At 39.0% G+C, this 19,526-nt stretch overlaps 2 protein-coding genes and 1 long non-coding RNA gene across 15 annotated transcripts in view; 2 read left to right on the top strand and 1 right to left on the bottom strand.

Moving 5' to 3' along the window:
* Positions 1-1,501: 1,501 nt before the first annotated feature.
* LOC101884860 (uncharacterized) lies at positions 1,502-18,359 on the top strand. Of its 10 annotated transcripts, none has more exons than XR_015484085.1 (5): positions 1,502-1,532; positions 2,207-2,371; positions 13,626-15,414; positions 15,562-15,918; positions 17,003-18,359. XR_015484085.1 is itself a non-coding variant. In XM_087249999.2 (3 exons), exons 2-3 carry the CDS (start codon positions 2,287-2,289, stop codon positions 15,053-15,055), a joined length of 1,515 nt encoding a protein of 504 aa, XP_087106125.1. In that variant the 5' UTR covers positions 1,502-1,532; positions 2,207-2,286; the 3' UTR covers positions 15,056-18,359. The 10 variants fall into 10 exon arrangements, 2 of the variants coding, with proteins under 2 accessions (XP_087106125.1, XP_087106126.1); XR_015942558.1 differs by having other exon boundaries at positions 13,626-15,427; XR_015484084.2 differs by having other exon boundaries at positions 13,626-15,275; positions 15,569-18,359.
* LOC147845277 (uncharacterized) lies at positions 5,331-8,981 on the bottom strand. Its single transcript, XR_015484559.2, has 2 exons — positions 6,171-8,981; positions 5,331-5,876 (listed from the first exon to the last, which is right to left on the bottom strand). It is a non-coding gene; the product is annotated as an uncharacterized LOC147845277 (long non-coding RNA).
* Positions 18,360-18,950: 591 nt separating the features above from the next.
* Positions 18,951-19,526, top strand: part of si:ch73-120g24.5 — a 53,752-nt gene continuing 53,176 nt past the window's right edge. For 3 of the 4 annotated variants that reach the window (XR_015481732.1, XR_015481731.1, XM_087245807.1), the window contains exon 1: positions 18,951-18,980. The gene's annotated coding sequence lies outside the window, so the exon portion shown is untranslated. Of the gene's footprint in view, positions 19,164-19,526 lie in introns of all 4 variants that reach the window. The other variant, XM_087245808.1, reaches the window with a different exon arrangement.

Raw genomic sequence — 19,526 nt, 5'->3', positions numbered from 1 at the left:
TATGTTTCATTAGCAGTTTTGCTTTTAGCTTAGCTTGCTACATTTTCCAACGGGGGTAGCTTTTAGTATATTTAAGCTACATTTGCAGTAGAGTAACTAATAGCTTAGTTTACTACATTTTCCAAGTAGCTTGCCCAACACTGATTTTTCTTAACACCACATCATTTCTCCTGCCGCTGAACTTTCATTGAGATGAAGCTGGTTTTATATTTGCACATTTGGACTTTAACCTTCCTAAAATAATTTCAGTAAAGTATTCTTCGCAAATTCTAAATGATTGAATCATATTAGCTGCCAAGAACTATCAGAGTACAACATTGTTCAATCAATTAAATAGTCCTAAAGTTGTTTTGCAGTCGTATTTACGTGCTATATAAGACCAAACATTCAAAGTAGTGCATCGCAAGTTCTTACTGCTCTAAAACGAATGAATGTGTGAATATAAAACAAACATTACCTCAGTCGAACTTTCTTCTTCCTACAAACTTTCTTCTTGAATAAGATATAAACGTAAACCTTTTATTGTGTTACCCCACTCCCCTTAGCAGGGGAGTCACTAGACCCCATTTACTGGGGCACGTGCCCCAGTAAAAATCCCCAGTGCCATTGTAAATGCTTTGAGATGCGATTTACTTCATATTCAAAGTGTATTTTTTTTAAGAGTCGTAATTCCAAAATAATTCTCTACATACAACTGTACGTTTAAAGTTTAAATAATATGATAGCGATCTTGTTTAGACTAAGCATGGTTCCATGCATGATGCAAAAAAGGAGGCATGATGAGTCAGGGAGGTAAGACTTATTAAACCTAATTCTCGGCCATAAGTCAGGTCTAAGACAACAAGCAACAGTTAATTCTATAAAACATCTTTCTTGTATTTTATAGAAATGTCTAAAGAATTGCATTCTAATAAAATTAATATTCATGCAAAATATATATTTTTAATTTTAATAGCATCACCCCAGCTGTGTCTTTAGATTGTTTTCCAGTAACAATAAGGAATAATTCATGTTTTTGTTTACAATAATAATTGTATAGTCACAATAATACTGTTATTTGTTTAGAAATATATATTTTATCAAATAAATAATTTAAGAAATGTTATATATATATATATATATATATATATATATATATATATATATATATATATATATATAAATTTTCTTTTTTTTTTTTTTAGGGGGAGCTGTGCCCTAGTGGAGCTTTATGTCTAGCAACGCCCCTGTCTCTCACTAAACTTTATGGGATTGATTGAATCTTAGGGTCTTAAAATTTTACTCATAATGATACAAAGAGCTGTCTTTTAGTCAGAAACACACACTCACACACAATAGATATAAATTACTGATACACTGGATATGTACAGTTTACAATATAAAGTGTGTGTGTGTGTGTGTGCACTATTGGAGAATGTTGAGGTGATTTTTTTCCCAAATCGCTCAGTCCTACGTTAGACTTTTATTTTGATACTATGCTGTGACGTCACAAGCCTGCGTCGCGCTTCTGTGTTTTGCTGTTCAACGAAAAGGTTTGTGTCTTAAACGCTGCAGCCTCGTTTAAATCAAATTATAGTTTATTTTACAAGTAATGCCAAACTAATAAATGTAATGGTGTGATAGTTTATCTAATTAAAAAAACGTAATTAGTTTAAAGCGAACGCGAGTTGCAGAAACGGCGCGTCTCATGACGTAAATCTGTCAGTAAACAAACATGATAAAAACAGTTTTTAGAACTCATTTCAGTCAAAATGATCAGTTTTATTGCGCTATTGAAGTAAATAAATATCCTCTAATAACTCTGTTTGTTTTGCCAGCAACATTGTTGACACACAAACGCTTTTCTGTCTCTAAAACTGGTTTCTTATTTAGTTGTAAAGATGTAAAATATTACCTGGAGACGATTTCTGCCTCCAGCAGTGTTCAAGCTTTAACATGGAGAACACATGTGACTCTTATATTGTAGTCTCTTTCTATAATCTACAGTTGACTGTATTAACTGTGATATTTTGCGTGTGACCCGAGGAACTTTTAAACATGTTATATTGTGATTAATATTACCTCTGACATCCAGTCAAAACAGTGTAAATGCACACAAGCTAGCTTTACAAACTCTGTGTTCATAAATGTGCAATATTAATAACTACACTGGTCAACACATTCATTTTTATTGTTTATTTATGTTGTTTTTTCTCCTCTTAAACAGAGTAAAGTGTCTAAACGTAGAGGGAAACTCCTGGAGAAGCGACTGAGATCTGCTCTTCATTATCATCTACTGTTAAAAGGATGGCGTCTCTTAAAGAGGAGAGTGAAGGTCTGAGGATCACAGAAGTGTTCACACTGAAACATGAAGATCCTGAGGAACAAACGGGTTAGTTTTTATTTCTCAAAGCTGAACTCAGAGTCATTTAATCCTCAATCAAGTGTGCAGCTCTCAATCATATTTTAGAGAAATCTCATATAAGCATCTAGATGAGTTTTATTTGACATAAAGTGACTCGCATGATCAGACAAACACTACACTAACACTGCCTTCAGGTGAATTTGAGAAGATCCGGCTTATAATTTGCACGATGTCACAGTATTTAATGATTTCTAATTATTCTCCAGTCTGAAAAACAGCTAAAAACACTGTTCGGATGTTTTATTTCAGACATTTGTCAGGTTTTTGTCCTCAAACTGCTTCTGTGTGTAGGATTGAACATGACTGAGAATAAATATCATGCATGTTCGTCTATAAACATGTTATTTATCTCTCTTCTAGTCTCCGTTATAAAAATACTGTAATGATGGCCTTTGTTGGAGGAAGTATTAAATGCCTCGCGTCAAATTTAGACTGATACTAAAATCATTATAGATTTGCGTTTCCTGTCTGTTACATGAGAAAGCCACACTTAACGCATGTTGTAGTAAACTAGTGTAGAATTATTTAATTAGGATATGAGCAGGGTAGGGTTGTAACGGTATGAATTTTTTACGGTATGATAATCGTCTAAAACAATACCACGGTTTGACGGTTTCGCGGTATACGGTATTAAATAGTAATTCTCATAGCAAAGACCCTGAAAAGAATAAGAACACGTTTTCTGACTGAACAAAGGTTTTATTTCAACAAACTTTTGAAAGAACCATTTTAATAGAACTATAGAAGTCCTTTATAAAAATAAACTGAAAAATCTCCCATTTTAATAAATTAAATTAGAAGGAATAAACAAGCAAGGTCTTTTAAGATTGGACAAAAATAAACTTAAACTGTCCTTCCTTATAAGCAGGATAAATGGGAGACCAAAAGTGCAATACCAAGTTTATGGCTGTAAACATGTATTTAAAGCGTTGTTTTGTTCAGTCTAGGTTGTGATGAAGAAATGTAAGCATGTTGAGATTTTCAGGACTTAATCTTGACCGCTGAGGTGAGAGAATGTGTCCACTTGTACAATGAACAAATAAAAAAATAATAAATAATGTGTCAAAGTCCAAATAAACATGGTGCAAATCCTCAGTAAAAAAATAGATATAAATATTTACTATACTATAAATAGTTACATAACGAAACTAGATTCAATATGGAACATCCTTAGGTTTTATGTGCCAGCATGGATATGGTTGTCTGTGGATATGGATTTGGATATGGTTGTCTGCAATGCAGACAAACAGCTGCACCTTCATTTGCGTCTTTTGAAAACAGCAAGAGCAGCAGTTCGTCTTTGCTGTGTCACTGTTTTGTCATGTTTCTGTGCTGCTGTGCATGCAAAAGTACTTAGTATGAGAATTATTTCATGCAAAACTTTTTTTTTTGCGTTTTATTTAGCCGCGCAGAAATGTATGCCTATCTCTCATTCCGTGTTGTTCAAAAAGCTCAGTGTTGGTCCACAAACAAAAGTGAAACCTATGCTTATTGGTTGTGATATAGCGAGTTTGAACCAATCTGGGCATGGAGGAGGGACAATGCATCAATGGATCATGTCTGGTTTGTCCGGAGACACAGTGACGAGCGTTTCTTTGTCAAATCAGCGTTGTCAAATTTTGATGACGTAACCGCACTGATTCCGGAGCCTCTGAAAGTCCGCGAATGTTATGTGATACAGCACTGGAACGCTGAGATTCTCTTTATACGCTTTATACCAATCTTTGAATTGTATGAATCTGATCAGCGGATCAAAAGTTATTAAACATTTAAGAGCAATACTTATTTTTAGCCGCGGGCGGCTGTCTCGGTCTTTAAGGGTTAAAACCGTTGATATGCAATTGTTCATGGTATGATAATCGTGCACGTTCAAATCGTGGTAAACCGTCATACCGGTATATTGTTACAACCCTAGAGCAGGGCCAGACGGAATCTGCAGACGTTTTTTGCTATTTCTGCAGAGAATTTTGGTAAAAATCTGCAGATTTCTGCTGAATTATTTTGGGAGTATCCAGCGGAGTATCATAACTAAACCCTTAATATATTAAATAAAAAGTAATAAATTACTGAATAAAAACTGTATAAATTCAGATTTACACATTTACTCAAGTTAAAAAACAAAATTAATAATGGGCTAAAAATCTGCAGAAATCTGCGGAATTCTGCGCGCGCAGATTCCGTGTGGGCCTAGTTTTGAGTCATAAAATAAACACATACATGTTTCACAATATATCAAATTAATACTATAGTAATGCAGAGTAAATGCTGGTGGTTTTGAAGCATACTAAATATATATATATATATATATATATATATATATATATATATATATATATATATATATATATATATATATATTTGTGTGTGTGTGTTTATACACAGTGGTGTGAAAAAGTGTTCGCCCTTATTGTTTTTTATTGCACATTTGACACACTATAATGTTTAAGACCATCAATCAGAGTTAAACATTTGTGAAAGATAACACCAATAAACATGCAGTGTAACCCTTTCACTGCCCCTCTACCAAACGGTTGACTGTGTTTTTACTGTATTTAAAGAATGTCTTTACAAACAAGTCATTTAAAGAAAGATTTAAATAACGGTTTAAACACACAGCATTGTCGGTTTACAAAAAATATCAAACAAACATAATCCTGTTGCACTACTACACTTGATTTTGGTTTTATTGTAAAAAAAACAACAACAAATCAAATCAAATCAGGCTTTTATTTGTCACATACACTATCGTATAGTAAAATTGAACCCCCCAACCGTACACAGACATCCAGGGCCGGAGTGGGACTCCTTTTTAGCTCTGGAGTTTCAAGCCTTAGACCGGCCCACCTCAGTCGACGACTGACTATATTAAACTAACGTCATTTCCAATTCAGTTTCTAATTACACTATCACGTCTTTGTCAAGGACACAGCTGCTTTAGAACTTCAAATGTTTTTCATAAATATGAGAACATTAATTCTTTATAGATATCCAGTCCTTTGTAACAGTCGTCACACACACACACACAAAAAAATGTATTCCTACATAAGTAACCCAAACAGTATTTTATGTCTTAACACTGAAAAAAAAAACCTATTTTTCTCTGGTGAGGTTCGAACTCGGGTAAGCTGCGTCATTGCGTAACGTGTAGGGATGTAACGGTATTGTAAATACTGTCATACCGCAATATTAATTTTTTTCGATATTACCGTAGTCGCATGACTCGGTAAAACTATAGGTCTTCTGAGAAAATTTGCTCAGGCGAATGACGCGAACGGGAGGTCGCTGAAACTACATTTCCCATCAGCCCAGGCGTGGCCATAATCCTTTGCTGTCTGTTGTCACTACAGATCCAGTAATGCGGAAATGGAGTGTGCTTCTAGTAGCGGGGATGAAAAAGAGCTGGAGATGATCGAAACCTAAAGCGGGTGTTGTCGCCGCGGGCGTACTGAATAGCAGTGTTGTCGCGCGCGTACTGTAAAGCAGGTCGCACACCAGAAGCGCCGCTCGGCGGCGCGCAGCGCCACGCAGCGCCATCTATTTTACAATTCTAAACATAGGTTTCTATCAGGATACACACACCGGCACCGCAAGTCGGCGGCGCCCGGCGACGGCTCAGGACGCAGTTCATTTTTCAGCCGCGCCACAGAGCGCCATCTGATTAGTTTCATGTTAAATATCCTTCGAATGTGCGCGTCTGGTGTGTGATACTTTAAACTGTCATGTGCGCGCCGTGTCGCGGCGCCGAGCGGCGCTTCTGGTGTGCGACCTGCTTAAAGCAGAGTGGGGGGTTGAGCGCGCATACTCAAGAGCGTTGTTGTCGCGCGCCTACTGAAGGGCGGGACGGAGCGTGTGTCGCGTCGCGGGGGCACTTTTGATCATTTTGGAAGGGCACTTTCTATCCAATACTAAAAAGGGCATGTGCACTGCACAGGTTGAGCCCTGTGTGTGCACGTGCCTGCAAGTTGGGGAATACGACTAATAATCAGTCATGGGGACTGCAGAAACACAGCACACTGTTCAGATTGATGCAGACATGAGATCTCTATCTCACTCATGGTTTGTCCTCTTAAGTGGGGGAAAGACAATGCACAACGTTACCCACTGCTGTCAACCTGGGCCAAGTCATATCTCTCTGTCCCAGAAACCTCAGTCCCAAAGGAGAGGGTTTTTTTCTGTTGCAGGGGACATTGTAAATACCCAGAGATACCAGCTTTTACCAGATTATATTTATATGATAATTTTCCTTTAAACCCATCTCTATCCAAGTGAGTGAGTGATTAAATGTTGAATGTGATGAGTTTTCAACAATACTAAATTGAAACTTTATTTTTTTTACATGGTTTAATATTTTTTTGTTATTAAAATTGAAGTTCCTGTTTCAAAGCTTACAGATAGATGGCTAATTTGTATGTCATTGACACTTTTGGCACTTTTTTGGAGTATTTTCATAAGTTTTGTTTTTCCTGTAAATGATTCAATAAATACCGTACCGTGACATTCATACCGAGGTATTACCGTACCGTGAAATTCTAATACCGTTACATCCCTAGTAACGTGCTAATCTCTAGTCCACGATAGCGCTGTTAAGCGCTGCACTGTTATCTGCTCCTATGGATGTCTACTCTTTTTTTACCCTACTCTTTTTCTCCCCATTTTTGATTTCTGATCAAGTTATGTTAAGATTAAAAGTTAAGATTTATTAATGCAGTGAATCATCTGATTTTCATTGAGCAGGTGTAATATTCATTAATATTAATTAATATTCACTAAGGTGCCGCTGTTTGGGGTGGAATGGGGCTGCATTTTGCTCACGGGGCTGCGAGAAAATAAATAAAAAGAGCGGCGCTGCGGCAAAATAATGATTAAAAAGAGTGAGGTTATGGTCAAATAAACAAATAAATGAAAAAAGTGCGACTGCTGAGAGTGCAAGCAGCTAGGGACACCGGCCCTCGCGGCCAAAAAACGGACCGGCCCACCGGGAATTCTCCCGGTTCTCCCGATTAGCCAATCCGGGCCTGCAGACATCACAATTTTCAGGGGAGGACAGGTCACAGGAGGTAACATTTAGGAAAGGAAACAAGATACATGTCAGGAAATGGAGGCAAAAAAAAAAAAAAAACTCCCTCACACCTTGCCCTTGAGTTAGAGCAACGTGGGACCAGGGAGACAGAACAAGAGCCCCTGCAATTAAGCACTACATTGCCACAGGGGATGGGAACAGGGGGTGTGGATGTAGTCTGATGAGGGCGGGCAGCCATCTGGTCCTGCATCCATGGAGGTGCTGGTCGCAGACCCGCCTACCTCCTCAAGTGGGTGAAAGCACACACAGGCGTTGGATGAGCGGCTAGGTGGTGATTGTCTATCTGTAGTTGCGTATGTGTGTGTGTGTAGAGTCCAACACGTGTCCTTGACAGGGAGCAGGAATTTCAGAGCGCTCCTTATCCGGAAAAAGTTGTTTTTCTCCAGCCGAGACAGTCTGGCTGGAGAAAAGAAAACAGGGAGCCGAAACAGCAGGAAAATACTTCAACTTTAGGTCATTATCTGACAATTTCACAGATATTTAATGTCCCTCACTGGTCTCCAGGTCTGGCCAAATCTTGTTGCAAAGGTGCTAATTTTACCCTTATGTTGTCCAGTTTTGGGTTTAAGACCATAGTCTGAGCATTTGCGGCTCTACCCATATGCATTTCAATCAAGCCGGCCGGCCTGGTGGGGTTTTGAGCAGCACTGACCGCTTTTATCAATCTTCGATACCCCATAAGCCCATCAGCAGAAACCCTGTTATCAAAGTTCCGAATAGGTAGACATCTTGAATATCCTCCAGAGACAGAGCAGCCAGGCACAGGACACGCCACTTCTCCCACCCGTCCATCACATAACCAGCTGCAAACGTCCCCGCAGGACAAATGGGCTCTCCCAAGCCCAAACTCTTCGTTGAAAGCATGTTAAATGAGAATTTTGAAATATTTTGTCGCAAACTTTAAAAAAAAATTAGCAGGGCTCGCAATTAATTTTTTTACTTGGTTGCACCGTTGCTCCCAACTTTAAATATTTGGGAGCACCAGAAAAAATTTTGGAGCACCCAGTAAAACTGAATGAGCACCACTGCTAATTGAATATTAAGGGATTTGTTGTATTTGAAAACAACATTAATTTGGACCGACAAAAACCAGAAACCACTATCTTAACTAATGCTGAGATGACTTATTGAAATCTGTGCAATAATTCTAAATATTAATTGTAAATATTAATGATAACGATGACGACAATAATACCAACGATGTTTTACATTTCTCATCATCATGCTGACTCGAATGTGCTTAAATGGGTTGTAATTGTAGTTAGAAATATTTATTTTGCACTATTATTTTTATGTGCATGTCAATTTAATATAATAAATAATATTTCAGCTACAAAACAAACGAAAGTCTATAATAAATCAGTCAATTCAATGCTAAAAGCAGTCATCAGTAACTAAATAGCAAAATAATATACATCTCAAGAAAGAACGGACAAAAGAAAGGAAGCAAAGTCTCACTTCTACCACTCTTTAAATGTTTTGGTGTTGGTTTGTGTCAAAAAGCAGGCGAGTCAGCTGACCCAATATATAAGCGGGGCAGAGCAGGACTCTTGCGATGACCACCAGCGCAGTACCGCTCTTTGTTATGAGCCGCAGTTTTAGTTTCAACTTAGTAAAGGCGAGCTTCTTTGGCGACGATGTGTGCAGTGTTGGATTTTACATTTAGCGGATATTTGCGCTAGGGTTGGGCGATATATCGGGTTCTGGAGATATATCGTTATGATTCCCCAACTCTATGCAGTATTATCCAATATCAGTCATATCGATGTGGTTTAAGGCCACTCCAAGGCAGCAGCACTAGTGATTGGTCTTTCATGAACGATTTGTTCATTTTGAACGAATCTTCAATATGACTCAGGAACTACGAGTCCTCTCAGGGAGTGATTCGTTCATCCGCGCGTGCGCACATTTGTGCAGGTAGTATCGTTAATTTCAAGTCTTCATCACATTGGCAGAAGCCAGTCATATGCATTTAGAGCCGGAAAAAGTATTGATCCGCTCACCTCTCAAGTCCTCTATCGGGTCTGAGTCACTCATTCATCACGAGTCAATCATACGTGTTTAGAGCCGGAAAAAGAATTGAACCGTTCATCTCTCAAGTCCTCGGGTTTGAGTCATTCTCTCACGTGATGAACAAACGATCATGGCTCCTATCAGCTTAGACTGTGCATTGATTAAGATTATATGTGACTGTCAGTGTAACGTGAATGAACCCCTGACATTTGAAGACATGAAGAGGTGAGCTGAGCAAAGAGACAGCAATACCTTCATAGACAAAAGAGCAGGTAAACATTGAATTATTATTTTCTCCTTCTTATAGTATGCTATTTATGACTTATTTGTCATGTGATCGACCTTTTGGGATAGTTGTAGATGTGTTTGGAAGTAATTCGTAACATTTCAATAATATTTTGGCAAATTAAACCAAATGAACGAAATGACTCGAAAAAAGATTCGTTCATCTTGATGAACGAGACTCAAAGATCCGAGTCAGTAAAATAATCCGAACTTCCCATCACTAAGCAGCACGCAAACTCCTTTATATTTCTTCTTTACATTTACGTTATAACACGTTTAGCTCTGCGTTCTGCTCTGTTTACATTTACATGCTTAGCCAGCATTTCATCACAGCACTCTGAAACTATTTCGTCACTTCTCGTATCTATAGTCTATTCGTTTTCATCTCCGTATTTAATATTTAGTAAAGCAGGTTTAGTCTAAACAGAAGAAAAAGTGTAGGATTTTTTACATGGAATGGAAGACTTCTCTTTAGATATTTTCGATATGTGCACTGTTTAATGATTGTGCACAATGCATACATGTAAATGTGTAACTATAAAACATACAGCTAATTTTTCAACTGTGGTAAACAGGATTACCTATACAAACACTGTAATTGTGACATAAAATACTGTGTCATATTTACATTCAATGTGGTTCTTTTCTACCCTACAATATAAGGGTGTCAACGATCCTCCAAATCCTCGATTCGATTACATTTTCGATTCTAAAGGCACGATTCGATTTGATTTTCGATTATGAATAATTAATTAATTAATGACCAATTCATTATTTGTAGCCTACCGTTTAAACTACCTGACCTGCATGGTCTTTGTTTTACCCATAAACAAATCATACAGTAAATGAATAAAGGTAAGTTACACACATTATAACGAAAATGTTTTATTATGGAGGAAAAATACTAAACTACGTAGTCCTGTGTGAAAGTGTTTGCTTTGTACACCCTATAACTGGGCTACCCTTTGTAGCAACAACTGCAATCAAGCGTATTCGATAACTAGCAATGAGTCTCTAATGTTTTGTTCACACCAGACACAGCATGCGCAAATAAATTGCGTTATTCACGTGTCAACAGACGCGTGACCATTTTGAGTTTACTCACTTCATTTGCACGTCAAATTCGCTTCATTCGTGCATGAAGTACACGTCAAAATAGACGTGGATTTGCGTCTTCTGTCTGCATAGGTTTGTTCAGCGTTGTGTCTGATTCCACTAGATCAGGGGTGTCCAAACTCGGTCCTGCAGGGTTGGTGTCCTGCAGATTTTATCTCCCAACTTGCCTCAACACACCTGCATGGTTGTTTCTAGAAAGCCTATTACCATATTGTTGCATAAGTTCTCAAGCAGCAACTTTGAGGAAACTCGCTCATTATATCAGCATGTCGTTAAAGAATACGAATTTCTCATTCACACCATTATATTTTAAACTTCTATAGCTCTCGGTAGTCTAAACATCACACACCTTGTAAATAGGCTCTCGATTTCATACATTCCTAAAGTACAGCATATTCTTGTCCAAAAGTCACATCAAGTACATCGCATTGATACATCTGACAATCTGGTGGTCTGTTTATGCACAGAGACTTGGACAGTCTTTTGCATTGAGTTGCTGCCTCGACCTTTTCCTGTTATTGGATTACCCTTGATGTTGTTTGCTCCTGACATGATGTTTGACTATTCTACAACAAATGCCGCATTTAGATCCTCACTCCTGTTGTCATGCTCAGTCTACTACAGGAGACGTAAAGTAGATCCATAAGTTTGGCTCATCTGGCTCAGTCAACATGAGTGTGCCCTTGAGGACCACATGAATTATCTTTACCAGTCCCTTCCAAGACTTTTATTTTCTGAGTTTTGCTTGCTTGCCTCACAGATCTTTCTGACTGTACTCATTGAAAATTAGATCGTGGACTGATTTAACCATTAAGGACCACCCTCATTCTTTTATAGTCCTTGATGGTCCGTCTTGGTGACTTTTTAAACTTTGCCCTGATCCTCATTGAATCCGCTAACCCAGAAAATGGCCGCCACCAGTCCATCAAAGCACAATATGGTCACGGCAAGTTTGACCGGATCCATGACAGGAAGACACTTGGAACAGGAGGTGCCACTAGTCCACCAGCACATAGGATGGTCGCCGCCTGTTCTTCATTCCACAAGATCAGGCTGCCTCTAGTCTTACCAGCTCTCATAACGGTTGCAGCCAGCTCACCAGATGGCTATGGCTTCCTGTCCCAAGTCTTTTCCTGTCATGGTTTCTGTTCCTGATTTGCAGGAATGGCCACCACCACCTGAGCTTTCATCATCATCAGAGACGTCTTTTCCAGAGCCGTCAATGCCGCTGCCTGGGATTCGAAAGCGGCCAACGCCAGATCTACACCTGCATCAATAGCACCACCTGAGCTCCAAGAGTGGTTGCCAGCACTAGAGCTGTTTTTCCATCCAATGCCTCCTGAACCAGAGCATCCTGACCCATCAAGGTTTACGATCTGCTTGTCGCACCAAGATCTGCACTCCATCCACTCCCCCTGTTCTGCCTTTACTGCACCTCCATTCTAGACTGTCCAAAAGAGACAGTCTTTTGAATTGTCCATTGTTTGCAGCCTTCTTCAACCGTTGCCTTTTATTTGAATACTCTTTGTGGATTACCCCTGATGTTGTTTGCTCTTATTATGATCCTTGCCTGCTTTGGTTTGCGTTCGGATCTTCACTCCAGTTGTCACGCTCAGTCTATTACAGTGATTTACACCAAAGGAGTAAAGATTCAAGTTCACTTTTCAGGTAGTTTTTAATGTCCTTTAAGCAAAATTTTAGGGATTCTCAACTTTGCCTTGTCACTACACTGCAGGACATTTCTTAGATTGTGTCTAGTTTCTAGTCCAAATATCTCAAAATTCCTAAATCAAGAAGCATTTTCTAGGGAAGTAAATCATATATGGTTTTCAGAAATAATCCCAAAAGTGAGTTTTTCCTTAAGAAAAATAATCTGCCAACGGTGTAAGAAAAATAATCTTGTTTTTGCTTTGAAATTAGATAATTTAGCTTGTCCCAAAAGTAGTTTTTTTACCCAGACTTAAAATAAGAACGAATTTCAGAGCAGTTATCTCAATACCTTTTACCGTGAAATCATATTTTTATCCAAGGTTATCATACCGTCAGAATATTATACCTGTCCATGCCTGCACCAAAACCATGTTTCAAACAATTAAGCTCATACAAGACCTATTGCAGGTTATAGCCTAGTATCAATGCTGTGGAAAATGACAAATCTCACCATCTAGCCTGTGACTCCTGGCTCCCTCCCCAATCAAGACTTGATCTGACCCATCATCTGCATACCTATTTGGAATTGTCAATCTTTGCCTTAACTAATGGGGATCTTTATACCTTAGTTGACGCCATTTCTGGCTTTCTGTAGGAGTATAACTGCTGTGTTGTATTGTAAGGTAGTAAGATGAGCCAGCAAACTCGAAGCGCAGAAACCTTACATGACTTAAAAATTATGACTTTTTAGTGAAAATATTTACAAAGAAACGAGTAGAGGACCTAATGCTAAGCCCTGTAGCACTCAATGGTTTAGATCAGAGATCACCAAACCTGTTCCTGCAGATTTTAGCTCCAACCCTAATCACACACACCTGAACAAGCTAATCAAGGTCTTACTAGGTATACTTGAAACACCCTGGCAGGTGTGTTGAGGCAAGTTGGAGCTAAACCTTGCAGGGCACCGGACCTCCAGGAACGAGATTGGTGACCCCTGGTTGAGATGTTCTGTGTTGGTTTTCATGTCTGCTGTTTTGTGCCTTTAAACTAGTGTTAACTGGTGTTTTTTCACTTTAGGGCTGGTGGTACTTTCAGAAGAGACTCAGGAACTGAATGAAACTGAAGAGAAAGATCAGTATGGGAAACACCAAGATTTAATGATTGATGAACCATCTTTAGTGGCAAACAACACTTCATGTGAAGAAGCCGAGAAAACCAAACCTTTCCCCTGTCATCAGTGTGAAAAACGTTTTAGTCGAAAACAATGCCTTAAAGTTCACATGAGAATTCACACTGGAGAGAAGCTTTCCACGTGTGATCGTTGTGGAAAGATTTTCACTACAAAATCAGATTTTGAAATCCACATGAGAATTCACACCGGAGAGAAGCCTTACTCATGTACTGAGTGTGTAATGAGTTTCAGTGGAAAGCAAAAACTTGAAATGCACATGAGAATTCACACTGGGGAAAAGCCCTTTGCCTGTCAGCATTGTGGAAAAAGATTCAGCCGAATGGGTAGTCTTCAAGTACACTTTCGTGTTCACACTGGAGAGAGGCCGTACACCTGCCAACAGTGTGGCAAGAGTTTTTCTCAGAAGTCTTCCCTTAGGGCTCACATTATCCGTCACACTGGAGAGAAACCGTTTCCATGTGATCAGTGTGAAAAGAGATATGTATGTAGAGATCACCTTAACCGGCACAAGAGGATTCACGCTAAAGATAAATATTTCATATGTGATCAGTGTGGAAGCAGTTTTAAACTCAAAGAAAACTTTGACCAGCACATGAAGAATCACGCAGAGAAATCTTTAATATGCGATCAGTGTGGAAGGAGGTGCATTAGTGAATCAAGTTTTGAAAAACACATGAGAGTTCACACCGGAGAGAGACCTTACTCATGCACAGAGTGTGGAAAGAGTTTTGGTCAAAAGGAAACCCTTACAGCGCACATGAGAGTTCACACTGGAGAGAAGCCTTTTCACTGCCAGCATTGTGGAAAGAGATTCATTGCGTCATCTAAACTTAAATCTCACATGAACGTTCACACTGGAAATAAGCCGTATACCTGCCGACCGTGTGGAAAGAGTTTCGCCCAATTACCAGCCCTTAAAGTCCACATGAGAGTTCACACCGGAGAGAGACCTTACACCTGCGCACAATGCGGAAAGGGTTTCGCCCAGAAAAAGGACTTTCATATTCACATGAGAACGCACACTGGAGAGAGACCTTACACTTGCACGCAGTGTGGTAAAAGCTTTATTTGTAAAGACACCCAAATACGACACATGAGAACTCATTTCACTGGAAAGAAACCGTTCGCATGTGATGAGTGCGGAAGGAGATTTATTTGTAAAAATTACCTCAACCTGCACATGAAGATTCACACAGAAGAGATTACATGTCATCAGTCTGGAAAGAGGTTCACTGAAAGGACTCGCAAATTACACATGGCCAAGCAAGCCTGCAAGTCTGGCCACAATAGCAATCCTCAAGATTTGCCCAAGTGAGCATTTCAGCATTTCTTGCCGATTAATCTAGCAACAAACATCCAATGCTGCTGCTGCGCCCTTTATGATTTACTCCACTGAAATGCCAGTAAAGACATGGGCTGTGTTTAAAACAAGCACCCAATACCCCTAAATAGTGCACTATTTCTAGTGCTGTCCGAAACCATAGTGAATGTTCTGAGGTGCACTCGATCAATCCCTCAACGCATTGCAATAACGAGTTTACAACCCATGTACAGGCAACAGCTAGAAACTCCCATAATGCACTGCGAGAGTTTGTGCCTAAAAGGAATTCCCGCATCTGACCACAAGACGGCATTCCCAGTTTCTTAATACAATATTATTTACTTAAGTCAGGGGTGTCCAAACTCGGTCCTGGAGGGCCGGTGTCCTGCATATTTTAGTTTCAGCCCCAATTCAACACACCTGAACCAGCTAATCAAGCTCTCTCTAGGTATACTAGAAACGTCCAGGCAGGTAAACTATGCAGGACACCGGCCCTCCAGGACCGAGTTTGGACATTCCTAACTTAAAGCCACGTAGTTAGCGAGTTTAGTGCTCCAATTCTCTCGCTAATTTCAGTCACTACTTTTAGTGGACTTGTGTACTGAATGGTGAACGAGGATATAGTGAGAAATCAAGACGGAGAAATCATTGCAGGATGCAGTTTCATGGCAGAGTTTGTTGTTTAGGTTCAACTGCATTTTGAACAAGTGGAGATTGAATATCTGTTTTTAATTGAATACATTTGATAGAACTGATTGATATGAATAATAGCTTATTGGTAATCATATATTATGTTTATCAGAGCTGTCAAACGCGTGCGTTGCATCAAGAAAAGTATTTAATCATTTAGTTCGATGGTACCCAGTCCTGTTCCTGGAGATCTCCTTTCCTGCAGAGTTCAGCTCCAACCCTGATCAAACACACCTGTCATGTGCTCCTTCACTTCCTCCTTGGTTTAAGCTGTATCCAAAACTGCGTACTTCCATATTATACAGTACGCTAAAATCAGTATGCGAGCCGAGTAGTATGTCCAAATTCATAGAATTCTAAAATCAGTATGCGAGAAGTACCCGGATGGCTTACTACTTCCAGCGAGATTCTGCAGTAAGCATCCCATGCACGCTGCGCTATCCCATGATGCCCCGCGAGAGAATCCATGAGTGGGAGTGAAGCGACGCAACTGACACGGGTAGGTCACGTGACCAGGCCCGGATTGGCTAATCGGGAGGACCGGGAGAATTCCCGGTGGGCCGGTCCGTTTTTTGGCCGCGAGGGCCGGTGTCCCTAGCTCCAGAATCTGTTGCTCTCAGCAGTCACACTTTTTAAATTTTTTTTTTTTTTTTTACTTGACCACAGTCATTATTTTACCGCAGCTCTGCTCTTTTTATCAATTTTCTCGCAGCCTGGTTAATGATGATATAAGTCCGACGAGCCACCTTTTTCAGCACAGCTGTTGTGGACTAGTGGTTAGCACGTTAGGTTACGACACTGCGGACCCGGGTTTGGTCTGAGTATTTTTATTTTTTTTCTTAATTTTTATTGTTAAGACATAATACTGTTAGGGTTGTTGAACATTTGAAGTTCTAAAGCAGCTGTTTTGTCAAAAAAAAAGACGTGATAGTGTAATTAGAAACTGACTTGTAAATTGTCCTTATTTTAATATAGTCAGTCGTGAACTGAGGTGGGCCGGTCTGAGGCTTGAAACTCCAGGGCTGAAAAGGAGTCCCACTCTGGCCCTGCACGTGACCATGACAAAATGGCGGATGTAGTACGTCCGAATTCCATTCATACTGCTCACATTCATACTGTATAGAACGCACTTTTCTAACAGCCGAGTAGTACGTTTACATTCAAATGCAGTACCTGCTGAGTAGTAGGCGGTCTCGGACGCAGCCTTTGATCAGGGTTGGAGCGAAACTCTGCAGGAAGGTAGATCTCCAGGGACAGGATTGGGCACCCCTGGTTTAGTTAGTTTATAGATTTGATTATTTGTCATTCATTTTGTTTTTACCTCTACTGTTGTTGTTTGTAGAATTGTTGCTTTGTTTTTCCTGATATTTCATTTTCCTTATCGTTATACGTTTATGATCGTGTGGAATTAAATTAAACCACTTTAATGAGTGAGAGATAAGAGAATGTCTCCGTTTTAATGCCAGTAACTTCCCATTGCTGTTGCTTGTGGCTTAATACAGGGTTTCTGCGGGGTCTTGAAAAGTCTAAAGTTTAAAAATCGAAATTTTAGGCCTTAAATCGTCTTAAATATTCTGTTTTAGGTCTTAAATATTTTTGCACGGGTCTTATTTTTCTGATGTTCATGTAACGCTACGTCTAATGCTCATTTAAATTCTTTTTTTGTTGTTGTTGCTTGGTTTTTGTGGTGTTGTACTTCTTTATTTCACTAGTCTAAGTGTAATTTGCTGTATTACCACTACAAATGAGACCAACATGCAAGAGCCAATCAGCTTTCTGTTACTGAACTCTGCGAGCAGCACAAAGGTCCGCTTTGGGTGCGTGCGACATGATTTCGGCTGACGGAACTCAATCAGTTTTTTAGACTCGAGCGAACAGTTCCAATAGTATCTGGATGCAGCCTTTATGGTGCAGGCTGAGAGTGCATATCTCAGAGATGCAATGTCAGACTCAATGGTGCTTGTGACGTCACTTTGATTGTGATTGTGTGACGTCACTGCATTGCATGCACCTCAGATTGCATCTGCACCGAGTCTGCAGCCAGACCTCTAACAGTTTGCGTGGCGCCGTGTTTGGGTTGAATATGAAACATTTTGAAAAGGTTTTTTTCTGGAACAGGGACGACTCTACAGACATCTTCATGATTTGTCCATGCGTGATCACAGGGATAACCAGATTAACAATAATTCTTTGCTAGAGATTGCAACAGCAGTGGGAAAGGAGGAAAGTTGTTGTAGTCAAAAGGAGTTTGTTAAAGCCAAAGGAGGTCATGGCAAAAGTGGAGACCCAGGTACACAATGTTTTTCCACCATTCCTAGGTTTTACACTGATGTAAATTGTACAATGCTTCAAAGATTGATTCATAAAATCTTCCAATATAAAAAAAAATATATAAAAAATAATTTGTTAAAAAATCTTGACAATATTAATGACATGTAGTTCTGGAAACTTCCTACCTCTGTTTATCTGTCTGACCTTACGGTGGCTTTCTTTTGACCGCCCCTGTTGTTTTAAGATGTTTGTTAGTTTTTTTTTTTCTGTTGTTCAATGATGCATTTTAAACTTTCTTAATTACTGTTCAGTTTGAATAAATTTATTTTACCACTAATTTTGTGTGTTTTTTGTGCATTTTCTCTTTATGTGTATGCGTGTTTTTAATATTGTGATAGTCTTATATTGAATACTCTTAAAAATGTATTACTTTAATGAAAAGTTTTAAATTTGACACTATGAAATCTGCAGAAACCCTGTAATAACTCTTGTTAGATTTGTCCTGATCAGACGATGTCTGAGCATTAAAACATACAGAACTGTGATTTTCAATAAACTCTGCTCTTTCTTTGTCATCATTACTTTGTCTCCTGCTTCTGCTCTTTGTCTTCCTCATTTTCAACTCCTATATTAATTCAGTTCTGAGTACTGATTAACAATATGAGTTTCTTATCATTCTTCCTGCCACCAAACTTTTTGAATAAGGTACAAAAGTCTACACACAACACACACGCGCGCAATGCATATAAGTTAAGGATACACACCGAATATATACTATTTACCATGTAGTGTTTTTGTAATTTAAGTGTGTGTGCTCTATTGGAGAATGTTGAGGTGTTTTTTTTTTTACAAAGTCGCTAGTTAGAAGTTAGTCAAAGTCGTTAGACTTTTATTTTGGTACTCTGTGATGACGTCATAAGCCCGCACCGCGCTTTCGTGTTTGCTGTTCAACGAAAAGGTTTGTGTCTTAAACGCTGCAGCCTGGTTTAAACCAAATTATAGTTTATTTTTTTAACAAGTATTGCCAAACTAATAAATATAACCGTGCGATAGTTAAACTAACTTTTATTTAAAAACTTAATTAGTTTAAAGCGAACGCGAGTAGCAGAAACGGCGCGTCTCATTTCTCCGTCGTGAATCTGTGAGTAAAACAAACACGTGAATTCAGTAGCGATAAAAACAGCTTTCAGAACTCATTTCAGTCAAAATGATTCGTTTTATTGTGCTGATAAAGTAAATAAATATCTTATAATAACTCTATTTATTTTACCAGCGACATTGTTGACACACAAACGCTTTTCTGTCTCTAAAACTGGTTTCTCATTTTGTTGTAAAGATTTAAAATTTTACCTGGACACGATTTCTGCCTCCAGCAGTGTTCAAACTTTAACATGGAGAACACATGTGACTCTTATATTGGTCTCTTTCTTTAATCTACATTTGACTGTATTGTCTGTGATATTTTGCCTGTGACCATTGTTGAGGAACTTATAAACATGTTATA

Source organism: Danio rerio, chromosome 4, assembly GCF_052040795.2.
Source record: "Danio rerio strain M-AB ecotype USA chromosome 4, GRCz13ab, whole genome shotgun sequence".
NCBI classification, from domain to species: Eukaryota; Metazoa; Chordata; class Actinopteri; order Cypriniformes; family Danionidae; genus Danio; species Danio rerio.
Note: the sequence above shows the minus strand (reverse complement) of the source record. Positions and strands in the feature narration are given on the sequence as shown.

Coding starts and splice junctions, on each gene's coding strand:
- LOC101884860 (XM_087249999.2), top strand. CDS start 2,287: ATGGCGTCTCTTAAAGAGGAGAGTGAAGGTCTGAGGATCACAGAAGTG. Junction 2,372..13,625: donor AGATCCTGAGGAACAAACGG/GTTAGTTTTTAT, acceptor TTTTCACTTTAG/GGCTGGTGGTACTTTCAGAA.